The 17,013-nt window shown below is 38.4% G+C and overlaps 2 protein-coding genes across 2 annotated transcripts in view; both read right to left on the bottom strand.

Annotated features, from left to right (window-relative positions):
* The window catches only part of LOC106518337 (alkaline phosphatase), a gene marked incomplete in the record, with an annotated part of 34,351 nt that extends 18,241 nt beyond the window's left edge, over positions 1-16,110 (bottom strand). The window contains 1 exon segment of the mRNA XM_014009593.1: positions 15,851-16,110.
* alpl (alkaline phosphatase, biomineralization associated) lies at positions 5,495-15,930 on the bottom strand. The gene is made up of 12 exons (XM_014009592.1): positions 15,842-15,930; positions 14,055-14,220; positions 12,540-12,659; positions 12,180-12,295; positions 11,562-11,736; positions 10,004-10,179; positions 9,673-9,813; positions 9,476-9,545; positions 9,238-9,372; positions 6,544-6,735; positions 6,308-6,427; positions 5,495-6,030 (listed from the first exon to the last, which is right to left on the bottom strand). Exons 2-12 carry the CDS (start codon positions 14,125-14,127, stop codon positions 5,762-5,764), a joined length of 1,587 nt encoding a protein of 528 aa, XP_013865046.1. The 5' UTR covers positions 14,128-14,220; positions 15,842-15,930; the 3' UTR covers positions 5,495-5,761.
* Positions 16,111-17,013: the final 903 nt, after the last annotated feature.

Raw genomic sequence — 17,013 nt, 5'->3', positions numbered from 1 at the left:
GCTGTATATAGACCATATGTATCCACCAGTCAGTGAAAAGATGCTGGGTTTGCCAGCTCGTGGTTTAGCCTCAGACATGAACAGCTGATCTGGGTTCTTAAGAACAAACACTGGGCTTGGCCGCCGTGAGACMTTTAAGTCCTCAACCGCAAACTGAGCACATTCTGGATTAATAGAGTGCATGAATGTCACTAACCCATATGTTAGAGCTGGGCCAATAGGAGGGGGTGTTTTCATGAGAGAGGCTAAAAAGGAACCTACAATATGACCAGTGCTGATGTAGGGAACTCCGTTTAGGCCATGGCCTCTTTCTTGCTTCATTGGTGTTGCCCYACTGTCACCAAACCCAACATGGTGTGCAGAAATTGCTCCACTTTAATGGTAGAAAAAGCCTTTCTTTGCAGCAGTTCCTGCTGGAATAATATGGAGCGGGCTTTTCAACTGTTCATTTGCAGATAGAGGAACCTTGTGGGAGGTGCTCTAAAACCTTGAGTTTGTCAAAATAATGCTAGCAGGAAGGTCAGGGAGGGTGGGGAGTGTACCACTTTATCAGATACTAAGTGAATGCTTGAAAAGAGAACAAATTAACATTGAATTCYCAACTGGTCACGTCCTCCCAGACAAAACAAAAAAAGTGTCATAAAATAATTTGAATCAATGTTTTATTTGTCTGACAAAAAGTTTCTAATTCTGTTTATAAATGAGTGGAATTATTTTAAGCCAAACATTCATCATTCCACACTTGAGTAGCCTTGCATAATTTAATTAATTTTTCACAGTTGAGTGCCACTTTTGCAGTTTCTCTTACTTATGATTGTATCTTTGGAAAAAAGACTGGAGTTATGACTTTGTCAGCACCTCCAAAAATCTAGCCTAAATTAGAAACTGTGCCAGGCTCTACAATGTAACAAGAAATTGGCAGGTTTGAGTTCAACAGGATCTGTAAAAGAAAAGTCCGGCATTAACCGGGCAGACACTGATTAATGTTACACTTTTTTTTTTGACATTCCTCAGATGTCAGAGGTTTAGTTATCTCAGAAGCATCCAGGTCTGCCCAGAGGAAGTGACCTGGTCAGTCTACAGCTGAGATAACAGAGAAGAGCCAGAACAGCCACCAGCAGAGCTCCGGACAGCACGGTGGTCAGAACCACATGAAGCCCTTCTTCAGAGTATTCAGCTGGTCCAGGGGTGGAGGTTCAAACTGCTGCCAAATGGGGTAAAGGTGCCCACCACCACTCTGCTCCTCACTGAGCTGCAGCTGAAGCCTGAGGCAGCTCATACTGAATGTGTCACTCCAGCAGGTAGCTGCTCCAACACATGGATTAGACTCTTGTCATGATCAGAGTGGAYGGGTGAAGTGATGGGGGCTTAAACCTTCAAATAGCTCTGTCAGTAGCAGATTCTCATTCAGACTGAGGACACCAAACCCTGTGTCTGGTTTTAAATGGGCAACTTGTTTTGCCTCTCACACCATCCAACCTCCTGCATGCACAGAATAACTAAAACTCAACTGACTTTAGCTCACAGATGGAGGCAGAACTGCACTTTCTGCCAGCTCCTGTTAGGTGGAAAGAAGAATGATAAGGTTTTTTTTTTAATGAACTGCACTCCTAAATACACAAACAAAAGAATTTAAAATGATCTATATTCTAAAGACAAATTGTGACATTTAAAATATCCACGCACACAACCATGAAGCCGTTTTTAGGATGCATGATGCTTTAAAAAATGAGTAAGGAGATTAAAAATGTACAAAAGCACGTGTTGATTTCTACAGCCACAGCTATGTGTTGTAAAACAAGGACAACTAAAAGTTCATCCCAGTTGTACTTACTGCAGGAGGCTTCTGGTGGCAGAAATGACATCCAAATGCGCGCGTGGTGCGTTCAGTCCTCCTCACCTTGAAGCAATGCGCGTCCTTCCGGCTGCTTTCTGTCCTTTTTATAAGACCACGCTGACTTGTTCCGGACCGGCTTCAGAATGTGAGGATATCTGTCTGCATGCCACGAGGGAGAAAGCAAAAACTAAATCTCTAAATAAATAAATAAATAAATAAATAACGAACCCACGCTGCTGAGGAAGCAGATGGACCGACAGCTCCGCCTGCCTGACGCGCGGTCAGCTGCTGCAAAGAGATTTTATTATTATTATTATTATTATTATTTTAAGAAAATGTTTTTAGCAAGTATTCTACTTTTATCTATTTTTCTCAATTACCTCCCTTTTACTTAGTTCATCTTTACTACTAAATTAAAAGCCATGGCTTGCTTTTAAATTATCTTATCACTTTGTCCATTTATTTATGTCGATCTTATGTTGTGTATCTCCTTTTTAAAAAGCCATATACCGTTTATATTTATACACAAAAATGGCTAATTATATAATTTATTGGAGTACTTTTCTCGCTTTCCAGCTCCCTGTTGTTTTCCAGAAGCTCCAGTAGGTGCCGCTATAAAACATGTTTCTGTCAGATTACCATCAAGCAGCAAATTCCTCCTTTTTGACTCGTGTGTTGACTTTAAGTTTTTTTAATATCTCATTTTATTAGCTGGTACATACCGATTTTTCTGGATATGTGTATCTGAACCATCTTTTTGCCACTAAAGCATTACCCATTTAAATGTTTTAACATCAGAAATGCATTTTTTTTCTTTTTCTGTTAAGCATGTCAAAGCAATACCATTATTTTTATTAAATGGTTTCTTCTCTTTAAGCATTTTTAGAGTTCCTGATTAGAAAATTAATATTTAGCATTGAAAGTTAAAAAGCAAGTTAAGCTTTTACTGAGTGCACTGAAGCTTCTGCCTCTCTCACCTTAACAAGATTTATTTTCTATATTTTGTTTGTAATTTAGGATTCATTTATAGTTTATTAGAACATTAAATTGTTTAAAGCTACATAACACAGTAAGATGACAATGCACTGGATTTGGATTTGTTAACTTTGCAGTCATATACTGTACATTTTACAATATTGTGAAATAATTTGTAAATTGCGTTTGGGAAATAATAAAACATGAACAGCTTTATTTAAAATTATCAGCAAGACTGGTGGGATGGATCTGCTGAATTCTTGTTGCTCAAACTCATCAAAAGAAGATGTGATCTTACAGAACCAACACGAACAATACACCACGTTGTTTTGGTCAACAAGTTTTGTTCCATTTTCATTCTTATCTGTGTGACATCCCCTCCATTTGCTCAAAGTGTTTGTTTTCCAGGTATGGTGGGAGTGGTTTCCATYACATGCTTTGTAGGAACACCTGAGCCTATAGTGTTGTCTCCAGTGGACTGTGCGAGAGTCAGGGTAAGAAAGTCCGTCACAGGGACACAGAAACAACCCTCATGTTTGTTTTTTTCAACATCTTGATATAATTTCTAAGTTTGTTTGTTTTTTTCTGCTCTGTTATCTTCATCCTCTCTGACCTTGTGTTATCTGTTCCATTCCTTCTCAAATCTCCTGCAGCCATAATTTCCCTTTCAGGATCTGTACTTGTTGATTTTCTTGTTTTTAACTCCTAAATTCATGCAGGTCTCAGTTCAGCTTGCAATTTGTTTAGTTTTTTGTGGTTTCCCCCACTTCCGTGCTGCAGTTGTTTTTGTTAATTTAGTTCATCTGCCTTTCTTCTCCTTTACTCCTCATGACACACAGSCAGGGTCAACTCTGACACTTTTCCCTTTTTTCTCAGGATTTTCAAGTCGTGACAAGAGAGAAGGTTACTGGGGATGTTGCCAATTTCTGTTCTTCACCTTAGCTGCTTCACTTGAGAAATTAATTACCAAGCAGCCAGTTTAAAGAACAACCTCTCTCCTGGATTGCATCATCCATTTAATTATTTTAGAGAGCTAAGTGTTTCATTATTCTTAAAACACACTGAGTCGTATAAATAATGAGTACAACAAAGATCTCACCACCTGGATGTATGAGAAAGTAGGTTATAGTGCAAAATTTTACCAAAAGAAACAAACCAAAAACAATCTGAATTGTGGCTCATGAAGTCTTCACGGAGCAGAGGAGTAAAAAGTTTAGGAACACCCTGTTCCACAACAAGACCTGAACTAGTGAAAACAAGTTTTTATGCCTCATTAAAAAAATATGCTATGCAAGGACTGGCTTCCTAAATATGGTCAAGAATGAGCACTTTCCTCGTGTCAAGCATCATTTATAAACACTTCTTAAACTTCATGTGCTTTTTTATCAAAAACCAAAAAATATTTTAAACGTTTTGTTTTTGTGTCTCAAATTTGACATTTTTCTTGAGCTTCTTATGTTCAGTCTGCACTGCTGGGTCCAGCCTCTGCAAACCGGGGCAGCTAACGTTTGTTGTACATTTTAAAAATCAGATTACTTCTAAGCAGGATTTGGATTTTACAGTTATAAGATATGTTTTTGTGTTTATGAGGCAGATGATCAACAGTGGAAAAGTTGATTACGACTGCAGCTTCGCACCGTGAAGTTCACAGTTTCAACTCCCAGTTGGGCTTTTCCGTGTAGAGTTTACACGGCCTTCTTCCAGCTGCTCCAGTTTCTATGGACACTATTTAGACCCTTAACGAATGTTTGCTTGTTATAATCTGAAATTATACTATTTTTAACAGTTTCTGAAATTATGTCAAAACAGGCCATATTACAACAAAACAAACTAATTTATTTACCGTCACTGCACAAAACAAGAAGAGGACATTCTATGAAAAATGTTTAATGTGAAAATAAATCTAAAAATATGTTATTTGTCAAATAAACCTTTATTTACTTTGGTTTTCTAATTATCTCCTGAGAAATCATTTCTGTCATGAGTGATGTTTTTGAGGCCTGTGAGGTAGCTTCTTGACACTTCACAATAAAAAATAAGGATTGTCTCGTAGTTAAAACATTAGTGATTATTTTCTGTATATAAACCAGCAGACTGAGACATTTATTTTCTAAACATGATGTCCCAGTGGCTTTCAAACCCCAAAACACATTACGGCAAAGGCTGGTTCACCCCCAAAGATCCGGTGCCCCGGCACAAACAGAGCAATGTTGTATATGCTGTTAAGTGCCAGGAGGACTGYGACCAGTTATACATCGGGGAAACAAAGCAGCCACTGTTCAAAAGAATGTCCCAACACAGACGAGCTACATCTAATGGCCAGAACTCTGCAGTTTTCACTCATTTACAGGCCAGCGGTCACTCTTTCAGAGATGAGGATGTTCTCATTCTTGATAGAGAGGAACGTTGGTTTGAGAGAGGAGTAAAAGAAGMCATTTTTGTGAAGAAAGACCGTCCATCATTAAACAGAGGTGGAGGCCTCCGTTTTCAGTTGTCCCCCTCCTACAGTGCTGCTATTGCCAGTATCACTCCACCCCCTGTTAACAATARGTGTTAATTAGGTGTVAACGATAGCCATGTGATGTGAGTATCAGCCACATGGAGGCAGGGCTTAAAAGCCTGAATTTTGCCTGAAACTCTCAGACTGAAGAAGTCTCTTGGAAGAGAGACCAAACGTTTCATTAGAGAAGAACCCGTCCAGAAGACCTATACAGTTTTTTTCTTTTTGATAAACCAGCAGAGTTTACAATAAACTACATGGTTTCAAAAGTTTGAAAAAGATTTGCATTAAAGTTTCCATTAAGGGATTGAATTTTATCATAATTTATGCTAAATAAACAGTATTTTTACATCATTGTACCAGAAGTGTTTCTTCAAGTTTGTGCTAATCAAGTCATAAAATGAGAGCTTGGTGAAARCATATCAGTAGGTAAAAGTGTCAGGAGGAGATCAGAACAGAAGTAGAGCGACTGAGATAATAGCCACGATGCCTGAGAGGACTGGTTCTAACTCGACTGTTCCGCTACGAGTCGACACACAGTGGTCCAGGTTTTGGCCGATACAGGCGGCGTACGCCATTACATGGGGGATGTAGTTCTGCTCCTGGACCCCATGAAGCAGGTGAGCCATGGGGCCCTTGGCAAACACGGCCACATCGTCTCCTCCGTGAGTCTCTGAGGACATAGGTACAGCTGCCTGGGCCTGGTAGTTGTCTGCATCTGAAAGGAAAAGATAAAATAAAATAAAGATATAGTTTTCTGAATCCTTACATAGTTACTTAAAAAAACTATTGCAGTTAAAAGCATAGTATTCCCTGAAGGAATGCCATGGTGGTCATTTTGACTACAAAAGCTGAGACGTACATCTAAATATTCATTTAAATCTGTTCACTGGTTCAAAAATAACCAGACAAACAAAAAACATGATCAACCTACTTAATTAATTGATTTATTTTTTTGTTGTGAATGCAATGAAATAATAAAAATAATTGCTCACTGTAGTCAATAGTTGAAATATTCTCCCTCGTTCCATTGACAATTTTGTAACCAGGTCCGTTTCCATATAAAATGGACGTGAAAGGCTTCTGATCAATATCACTCAACGTGGGAGCCAAACCTGTAAATTAAGCATTTTGTTTCGAATTTCACCAGACCAGAACCAAAATAAAACCCTAAAATTCATACTATCATTCACTACAGGTACATATCATAGCATCTATGCAGTATCCATACCAAAAATTGACGTTCCTCTCCACGTGTAGCCTCCAAATGTAAAGACATGAGAATGGTCAGCAGTAACTACAGTCAGTGTGTCGTGGACGCTGGTCAGGAGATCAGCCCGACCGATGGCACGATCCATTTCCACAGCTTCATGCAGAGCCTTCTTGGCTTTACTCTCATGGTGTCCATGATCAATACGTCCTCCTGGACGGGATATTTTTATTAATTAGGCGTTACAAGCAAAGCCGTTCAATCACACCCGTTATTTGTATGGCACAGTATGAGGGCCAAAATTAAGACTATTGCGCAACCAGCGGTTGATACATCCTTGTAGCAGGAGGCTATATCGATCCCTAAGCCAGCTATTGATCTGATTAATCATAGGCCGGCACCGGAAACTGAGCAGCTGGCCCTGGTAACTAAGAGGCTGGCGCTGGCAAATGAGAATGAGACTATTCATTTGCGTTAGATGGAGAGGCTAGTGACTAGCATGGATAATGGCATTAGCATTGAAAAGGCTAGCAAATAGCATGGGTAACATGGCATTAGCATTGGAGAGGCTAGCGACTAGCATGCCTAGGCTGTTCAGTTACTTGAATAGAGAAAACTTTTTCAACAAAAGTGACTGACATACAAAACCTACTGTATAAGCGACATGCACTGACAGGGGTTCCTTAGACAAAATTTACTGTTCAAAATGACATCAAGCAAAAATATTAAACATAAAACATTTTACTGTGAAGCAGGCAGCTTTAGTTACCACCTGAATTAGCAGCTGTGTTTGCCCTTGCCTAATGGTCGACTGCTCTTTTTTTCCCTCTCTTTAGCTGATGTAAGGGTCACCTCGAGTGAAGAAACAAGATTTACTGCCTCGAAGCAGGCCTCAGACAGGCCTACTGAGAAGGCAGGAACTCTGTCACCAACTGAATTCTATTTAGGCCCTGACAGGTCATTTCAACCTAGAAGAGAATTTCTCAGTTCTCTTAATCAGATAATGGACAGAACAATCTTTTCTGTTCGTGATTCATTTGTTGTTTAACTAAGAATGTTTATGCATTTGTTAAATCATATAATGACTGTCACAAAGAAAGTGGAATYACTTCTACTCTTTTATYRTGCCTAAAAGATTAATTAATGGTATAAAAATCACAGAGAAAATCATTACCATGTTTTCATTGTGTTTTTATATAAATCACTGTTTTTATTTTACTGGAAACACAGTAATATAATTGTGAGTTTTTCTTGAGAAAATCTTTCATTCATCTGGACTAACAAAAGGTTCAGACTGATTATTTAAACAGAAATGTTAATTAATCATCATAAATGTTTTACAGTGATTTCTCTTAGAGTCTACCAGAAGAAAAGTTGAAAAGAAATGTTATCATATTCTGTTAAAAACAACCACAGAATTTAACCTTGGCTGGCGCCTGGCTGGCAAAGCTCTTATCTTTCTTCTTTTCCTGACTCATTCTAAGCCTAAGGGCAGAACCAAAGTCGTCCGCTTCTATTACTAACACGGACGCCTTTGAGTGACGGAACACTTCTTCCTGGATGCCGAACTGGGAAATAACACTGGGTTTCTCCCCGGAGAAGCCAGCCTGGGCCGTTAGGTCTTGCCCATAAGCCAATTAGGGGGATCTAACGGCCAGGACAGCGGCAGTTATGAAGGGGGTTGCTTAAGGTGAATTAAGCCTTTCTACACTGAATTATGAGAAAATAAAGAAGTAACAAGTTGTGGATTTTAGACAAAGTTTAGTTTATAGAGAAAGTTTAGTTTATAGAGGAAGTTTTCTTCATTCAAAACAGTTAGTGTCTAATATAAAGTAGGTGAGCAGCCTAGGCATGCTAGTCGCTAGCCTCGCCAATGCTAACACAAATGAATAGTCTCCTTCTCATTTGTCGGTGTCGGATTCTCAGTTACCGGTGCTGGCCTATCACACGTGTAGCAACTGCTGGTTGTGCAATAGTCTTTATTTTGGCCCTCATACTGCGCCATATATTTGTACACTTAAGCAGTGGTGGACAAAGTACTCAACTCTATTACTTGAGTAAAAGTAGTACTGATGCTCATGATCAAAACATAAGACATTTAAACTGATACAAAATATTTTTCGGTCCTAAAATCTCAAACATTGAGTTGAGATATGGCCAGGCTGCTCTGGTTTCTCCACTTGAGTTTCTTCATCCGTCTCCATTGCTGGGTTCTGTTTGAAATGAAGGTGAAGCTCAGCTCATTACCGTTATGATGTAATTCCAAATCTATCCCAGGTGTGAGCTATGACTGATTGGTTTCCCTTGTGAGGAACATAATGTGTGGCCAAATGCATTTCAAGAAAGGAAAACAGCAAAAGTGGATCACAAAGCTATACTGAGCCAAAAGTAACAAGTAACTAACAAGCTTCTAAGAAATGTAGTGGAGTAAAAAGTACAATATTTGTCTTTGAAATGTAATGGAGTGAACATCATAAGTTCTCCAAAGAATAATTACTCAAGTAAAGTAAAATTACTCAAAAAATGTACTTAAGTACAGCACTCCATTACTGTCCACCACTGCACTTAAGTATATTTAACCCTGCTCAAATTCTCACCTCCACTAACTCACTGACATAAGCTAGCACACTTGCCAGGTTTTTAGTAAAAGAAAACTGGTGAAAATTGTCCAAACTCTCTAAATCCTTGATGGGTTTGAGTGTCAAACAAGCTTACCTTCTACAAGCAGGTAAAATCCATTCTGGTTCTTCTTCAGGATCTTTATGGCTATTTCTACCATTTCTGTCAGGGAGGGATCGGTGTTTGTGTTTCTCTCCACCTCATAAATCAAATCCGAAGGTTCAAAAAGCCCTGGTACAATGGCGTCAATACAGCATATTAAACACAGGAAATATTTACCAACAAATATTCATTTCCACTTTAATGAGAGCTTCATAATGACACTGAAACTTACCCAGTAAGTAATCCACATTGTTTGGGTTCAAAGACAGCAGCTGCTCCTTGTTCCATACATAATAGCCTTTCTGGACACACAGAAAAAACTTGTGTCACTCCAGCTGCTTTAAACTTCAAAATATAAAGATGTAATTAGGTTGATGAAAGAAAGGCAAGAAAGCAAGAGGAGAAAAACAAAGAATTAGAAGGATGTACCTTGTCTTTGGTCCTGTCTATCCACTCCTGCACCAGGTTTCTCTTATCTTTCCGTGTGCCGTTGTTCCACGTTTGAGTAGGATATTCTACATCTGGTGTGTTTTGGGGGACCATATATTTTCTCCCTCCACCCATAACAACCTGGAGGGACAAATCAGACTACGTTTCAAGGCCATCTGTCAGAAGTTTGTAGAAATATTTCAGATGATTATAAACGCCCAATGATGCAAAGTTTGTGGGAGAAGATAAACTGCAAAGCATTTTTTTTTTTTTTTGAGGAAATGACAACGATGAACCAGTTATCAAGACACTTGCAGAAAGTCTGACTCACATTAATGTTGGGAATGTTTTCAATCAGCTGTCTGGCGATGTCCTTACAGCCGGCCTGCAGGGCTTCAGCTGGCATATCGCTGTCAGAGTACCAGTCTCTTTCCACACAGTGAGCGTAAGCAGCGCTTGGTGTTGCATGGTTGACCCGTGTTGTTGTCACGATTCCCACTGACTTTCCTGCAAAAACACAAAGCAGCTGTTTAAATTTGACTTAAAGTCTTGGTTTGAATTAGAGATCAGCAGTGGTTGGTTACAAACATTTTAGTGCAACCTTCATCATTTTTCTACTGAGCTTTAGTAATACCAAGCTAACTCATGCTAACAATGTTAGCTCATTCTGATTAATTAGCTCTACAACTGTTGTGTTTTCTGCATGGTCACCCAAGTGAAATACCTTTTATATTCACAGAGTAACAAATACTTCAAAAATCTTTTTTTTATTTATGAAGAGAACAGTCGTGAAGATGTTTTTCCCAAATGAACAGATCTGATCTGTCGAGAAAATGTGATTTAGTTATGTGGTTATAAACTTTATTCATTTCATAAAACAAAATTCTATGTACAATAAAAAAGAAAATACAAATAAAATGAAATGAAAGGTGGTAGAGAGAAAGAAAAAATCTTATGATATCTGCCCCTTTTTCTCAAATATAGATTTAAACTATAAGGATCTTCAAATAAAACAAAAACATTGAAACTTTCTAGAACAACAAAGTGAATGTCTTCATATTAAACCATTTCATATTTTTTAACAATCCAGTCTTTATCATTCTCTTAAATATGCATATTGATGTGGCACTTTTAACATTGTCTTCTAAATCATCCCACAGTCTCACACCTTGAATTGAGCTGCATCGTTCTTTCAAACAGGTTCTAAATTTAGGTTTCATGAACATCTCTATTCTGTTATTATAACAGCTTTCTCTCTTTGTAAAATGTATCTGAACATTTAAAGATAATCCATTTCGGTGTGCTTTGTGCCCTAACAAAATATTATTATCAATCAAATCATAGAATTTCATTAATTTTAGTTTACAAAAAATATATATTAGAGGGATAAAGGTGATTTTTTTCGAGTGATGACCCTTATAGACCTTTTTTTTGCAAAATAAAAACAGGATGTGTAATAGTCTTGCATGCTTTTCCCCATACCTCAACTCAATAGACCAAGTGTGGAACAATTAATGTTTTATATAACATATACAGAGCTTTATCAATGAACAAGTCCCTTACTTTGTAAAGCAATGCAATATTTGCTAGTTTTATTCTTAGATAATTTATATGAGGTTTCCATGTCAGTTTCTCATCAATAATAACACCCAAAAACCTCACCTCACTGACTCTACTCTATTTAATCAAGTATGTTTCACTACCAAATGACTTTTTTTAGCTTTAAAGTTAAAAGAGCTGAATCTGCAAATAAGGAAAAAGAAAAAGGTATTAGCAGAAACCTTTGAGTCACTGCTGCCATTCCCCTCTAAGTGGATTCCTCACATATACCATTTGAATAAAACTGGCCTCAAAATGTCCCATGTCATGTTTATTTAACGTCTCTTCACCTGCATCCTTGGCCCATCTGAGGATGGAGGTGACCTCGTTGCCCTTGGTGGTGTTGCACTGGGAGCGAACAGCAGCTGCGCTCACGCCCAGCGTGCCCTGGTTGGCTTTAACTCCACAGAGGAAAGCTGTGGCTGTTCCTGCACTGTCTGGCACCTGTGCATTAGTGTTGTACGTCTGCAGGGACACGAGACAGGAACACGTTAGGATTGTTTCTAATCGTTTGGAGAGTACTTTTGATTGCTTTGAAACTTTGAATCTGCTCCCCTTGCAAACAGCAACAAAGAAGATGGCCGCCGTCACCACAGACTGACAAAAGATCTGCAACTTCCTACAGCCAATGAAGGATCAGAGTTTTCTCAAATTATTTCTCCTTCCTGTAATCGGCATCAGCGATGCTCAGCCTGTTGTTCGGATGCACACCCAGGATGTTGATGGGCGTGGTATTCTTTGGCTGAAATCGACCTCTTTGGTCTTTATGAGTTTATTTGATGTTTATTAAATGTGTCCAATCAGAACAGTTACAAAATATACTGTTGGTTTGATGTGACAGACTAAACCATTGGTTATTTCGTTACATGACTTGTCAGGAAGCCTCTCATGTAATACAATAATTAGACCTTAGCCAAAGAGACAAAGGGGAACTTGTCCATCTCTAGCAGTGTCTCTTCTCCACTCTGTCCGTTCAGCTGACCCTTCAGTATTCGAGTCGCCGTCACAGTTGGGACGCCCATCCCTAAACACAAAAATCAGGTTGACTTTTAAGACTGATTTTTGTCTCAGTGGGGACAGAAAGAGCCCAACACCACAGTGCTAAACATTAAAGCTGTTCATTCTCTGTTTTATTGTTCCCTGTTTGCATCAAATCAACTTGTTTTCATTGGTATTTTGTGGTGCTGTTCAATTTCACTTCCCAATATTTAAAAACATTCCTGTCTTGTTGCCATAAATGAAGATGTAAAAGTAATTTCTAGGCTCACCGTCACCAAGAAAGAGGATGAGATTCTTTGCTGTGTTTTGGTTGAGAGTTTGGACCGACAGCGCGGTCTTCAGGGTCCGCTGAGCCATTGTGTTCCAAAACTTAGGATCTTTCTCTTGCTCTGGGTTATAAAGCAAGCAGATCTGGTTAGATTTTCACAGTTTCATAAAGGTGCAATTGAAGGTTTGTCTGAGTTTAAATGAGAGGATTTTTGTCAGCCAGAGTAACAACGCCGACTGTCAAAGTTTATTCAGTGATTCCTGTAAAGCAAATACGTTTTTGTCACAGATTCCCACACGTATTTATACTTAAATCTTTTTCAGGTGAAAAGGGAGATTTCAAGGCTGTGCTCAGAGTAGAAAAGTGGCATTCTCATCATCTGATAATCCTCCGAATAATTCCCCTAAAGCACAAAACTGCTTTTTAAAATCTCTTCTCCAGTTCTGTTAGCAACAATGCAACTACTTCAGAGGATCAAACAGAAAGGTTTTCAGCTTTTAGCAGAAGAAATTCTGAAACACAAAACTTAACTTGTCACTAAGTCAGAAAAATAGACTTTAAAAAGGTATTTAACTTTAACACAGTTTAAGTTAATCTGTAAGTAAAATAACAAAAAGCAATAAAAACAGTTRTGCTTCTGAACTTTGCGAATTGTTTATATGTAAATTAATGTGGCTGAAGTACAAATCCACCCAAGGAGCTCCAGGGATGAAGAGATAATTAATTGAAAGATGCACCCAKCTTGAACCACAGCAGGGCTAGTCAACTGGCGGCCCACGGGCCACTTCAGGCCTGCATGTGACTTCCATTCGGCCCGTCATTGAGCCTTTTTTTAACTTAATTTAATATAAAGATAGATGTCAAATCAYTTGTAAATTTAAAATTTAGGTTTCARTGCAACAAATGAAATTTTAAAAGTAAAAGACAATACTTGTTCTGTTACATGCTGCAGTGGGCTTCGAGCAACCCCGGCCCCCGGAGCGATTTAGTTGAATAGCCCCGAACTACAGCAATGCCTCTACACTGTAAAAAATGAAATRTTGGATTTACTTAACCWTGTTRTGTTACCTGGTTCCACTTAACTGAGTTGAGTAAATTCAAAGCAATATACCAGTTTTTTTTAGCCAAAGAACATGAGTATGTTGCTTTGAATTTACTCAACTCAGTTAATGGAACCAGGTAACATAACATGTTAAGTAAATCCAACATTTCATTTTTAGAGTGTACAGTTCAAATGTTAGAAGCTAGAAGTTGTTATTGGGAAAAAAATGTGCCAATTTCAGTGCAGCAAGATAAGTTGTTGTAATAATAATAAATTCCTGTTATTTTCTGAGGCGCCAACAAACTGAACTCAGCTGCAATAACATTCACTGTTTTTCCTCTAAAYAGGAAATGAAAATGGAAAAATTAAACTTCCTTGAAAGGTAAGAAGAATTCTTAATCTCTTRTTTGCGTCTGCTGTCAGGYWWWAAAARSCMWTTWARGRWKGGKKTTTTTTTTCTGCACAGTAACTCACCTGGGAATGCTGTCGTCCCCATGCTTCCTAAGATGAAACAGGMGCAARCGATGAGCAGRCCTGACACCTTCATGCTGTGGTCTGAGTGTGGCTGATGTCTARCTCTACAAAGCCATACGATGCTGTTTTGAGGAGCTGAGGGAGCCTGGCTGCAGTCGTGTCACAGCTGCAACAGAATAAAGACACAAACTAGTAATTAAATGTGTCATTTTGTCATTTAGTGACTGACGCACTTTTTAAATATCTATTTACATCCTGATGATTTGACTAAACACACATTAAGTTCAACGTGTCAAGCTGTTTTTCTTTCAGCTGCTCTCTTCTGCAGTGGAGCAGCCTGGAGACAAATGAAAGATTTGCCAATTGTTTTACTTAACCTGAGTTCTAACCCGCAACCTCAGGATTAAAGGCCACAGTACTGAGCTACCACAGTTGCAATAATTCAAATGAGTTTCTGCTTTGACAACCCTGATTTGCATGAATGACAGGCTTCTGCAGAACTTGATGACAGGCTAAAGAGCAAGAAAAACAACTAAAAGATGCASAATAGTGACCCTCCAGGAACAGGATTGGGCACCACAACTCCTTATTGAACAAGGCAATGTCAAACATTTATGCTGCGATGCATAAAGAAGTAATRACTTCTCTTGCTCGTGTTTGTCACATTCCACATAAAGAACAAGCATAATCTGGTGTCAATAAAAACAAGCTGCAAGGATTTTCAAGTCTCATAAACATAAAACATAGTAGACGTATCAAAGGTTTAAAGTGCCTGTGACATCAATTTTTTGTAATAAATATGAATGCATTTCTGGAAAGATGACATTGATAAAATATTGCAAAATTAATTTCACGCCACTGAGATGCACAGTTATTGAGATATTTGCGTGTGAAGTAACAGGAAGTGATGTCAAAGGGGAATGTCAGCGTGTGAAAAGAGAACTGAGCTTCCCCTTCTTGAAAGATCAGCATCYGCCACTGCTATAAAAGCTAACAACATAAACTGTAGAGAAGAATCTGATATTTATTTAGATTATTTGTAATCATTATCAGAGAGAGATGGAAAAAAATCTGTGTTGAAAAATAATATTGTTTCAATAAACAAAGGCCAGAGAGTTTTTTTAATAAGTCCCCTTTGATGTCACTTCCTGTTTCACTTCGTCTGAGCCAAATAACTAAAAAATTATTCTAGATATGTGACAAAATGGGTAAAATGATGTGTGTTTTGTCAAGTTTCTTAAATATAAAGATGTTTTTTGACTTTTTGCATTTGAAGGATAAGCATGTCACTTTAAGGAAATGTTCAAACAGATCATTGCATTCTTTTTATTTACATTTTATGTAAGTCAAAAAGTCTCTGAAACCTAAGAGGAATAAACGGGAGAGCATTGTAAATTAAAGCTTGGGGCCTCTCTGAACAGTAGTGTCATAACTTCTTATCATCAAGGTCATTGTAATGGGATTGAGCACCAGAGCAGTGAGAGGTTTAAGAGCCATAACAAAGCTGATTAAAACAAAACGATTGACTGCTCACAACTCATGGAAAAAAAACTATTTAAGATTTTTAATATGAAAAATCGTGAATGAATTTCTTACTTATGGTCTGACAAAAAAGTGCTTTGTATTCTGTCAAAAAAATGTGTRAAATCTATTTAAATGTTAATATCCTCCTCATTATAGATATGAGTAAAGAATGATATAATTTGATTATTTTTCCTCTCTGTTTAGCTTATATTACTGCCAGGATCCATCTGACTGATTCAGTAGAAGAAAATTCCAGCACCAACCAGGCAGACGCTGACGATAAATAACTGAGCTGTTTCCTTTGGGACGTTCCTCAGACGAAGCATGTCGGTGTAGTTATCTCAGAAACGTCCAGGTCCGCCCAGAGGAAGTGATCCGGCCAGTCTACAGGTGAAGTAGCAGAGAAGAGCCAGAACAGCCACCAGCAGAGCTCCGGACAGCACGGTGGTCAGAACCACATGAAGCCCTTCTTCAGACATGGTCTCACAAGCTGGTCCAGGGGGTCCAAACTGCTGCCAAATGGGGTAAAGGTGCCCACCACCACTCTGCTCCTCACYRAGCTGCAGCTGAAGCCTGAGGCAGCTCATACTGAATGTGTCACTCCAGCAGGTAGCTGCTCCAACACATGGATTAGACTCTTGTCATGATCAGAGTGGATGGGTGAAGTGATGGGGGCTTAAACCTTCAAATAGCTCTGTCAGTAGCAGATTCTCAATCAGACTGAGGACACCAAACCCTGTGTCTGGTTTTAAATGGGCAACTTGTTTTGCCTCTCACACCATCCAACCTCCTGCATGCACAGAATAACTAAAACTCAACTGACTTTAGCTCACAGATGGAGGCWGAACTGCACTTTCTGCCAGCTCCTGTTGGGTTTAGGTGGAAACAAGAATGATAAGKTTTTTTTTAATGAACTGCATTCCTAAATACAGAAACAAAAGAATTTTTAAAAATGTGCAAATGTAGTCTGACTGCATTTCATTCCTTGAAGGAAGTATCACCCACCGCCTTTTATGCACGAGTTTTAGACCAAGATCATTTTATGCTGAGTTGCAGACATTTTAATCAAATTTTGAAAAAATAAATTATGCGTGCTGCTTTAAAGCAATGTCTTGTGATCTGAAGTATATGTTGTGAATGACTGTCATAAACTACTACACCAAATAGTAGCTCAGTGGGTTGACTCCGGAAGTTAATCAGGTGCAGATGTCAACTTTACGATTAATTTCTAAAAGTTTCATCAAAACCCATTTAGTAATTCATGCAATATTTTGCTAACAGTACAGAGAAACGCACGCAGTGATACAAAAAAGGGTAACATTAAAATAGATATTTTGTTGTTTTTCACAACACATAATACAAAAAAAAGTGATTTTGGTGTGCAGTTTTTGGGGACAAGAAGAAGAAAATACAAAAAAAGCGAGTTATGTAACCT

Source organism: Austrofundulus limnaeus, unplaced genomic scaffold, assembly GCF_001266775.1.
Source record: "Austrofundulus limnaeus strain Quisiro unplaced genomic scaffold, Austrofundulus_limnaeus-1.0 Scaffold59, whole genome shotgun sequence".
Taxonomy (NCBI): Eukaryota; Metazoa; Chordata; class Actinopteri; order Cyprinodontiformes; family Rivulidae; genus Austrofundulus; species Austrofundulus limnaeus.
The sequence above is the reverse complement of the archived record's forward strand: the minus strand, read 5'-3'. Positions and strand labels throughout refer to the sequence as shown.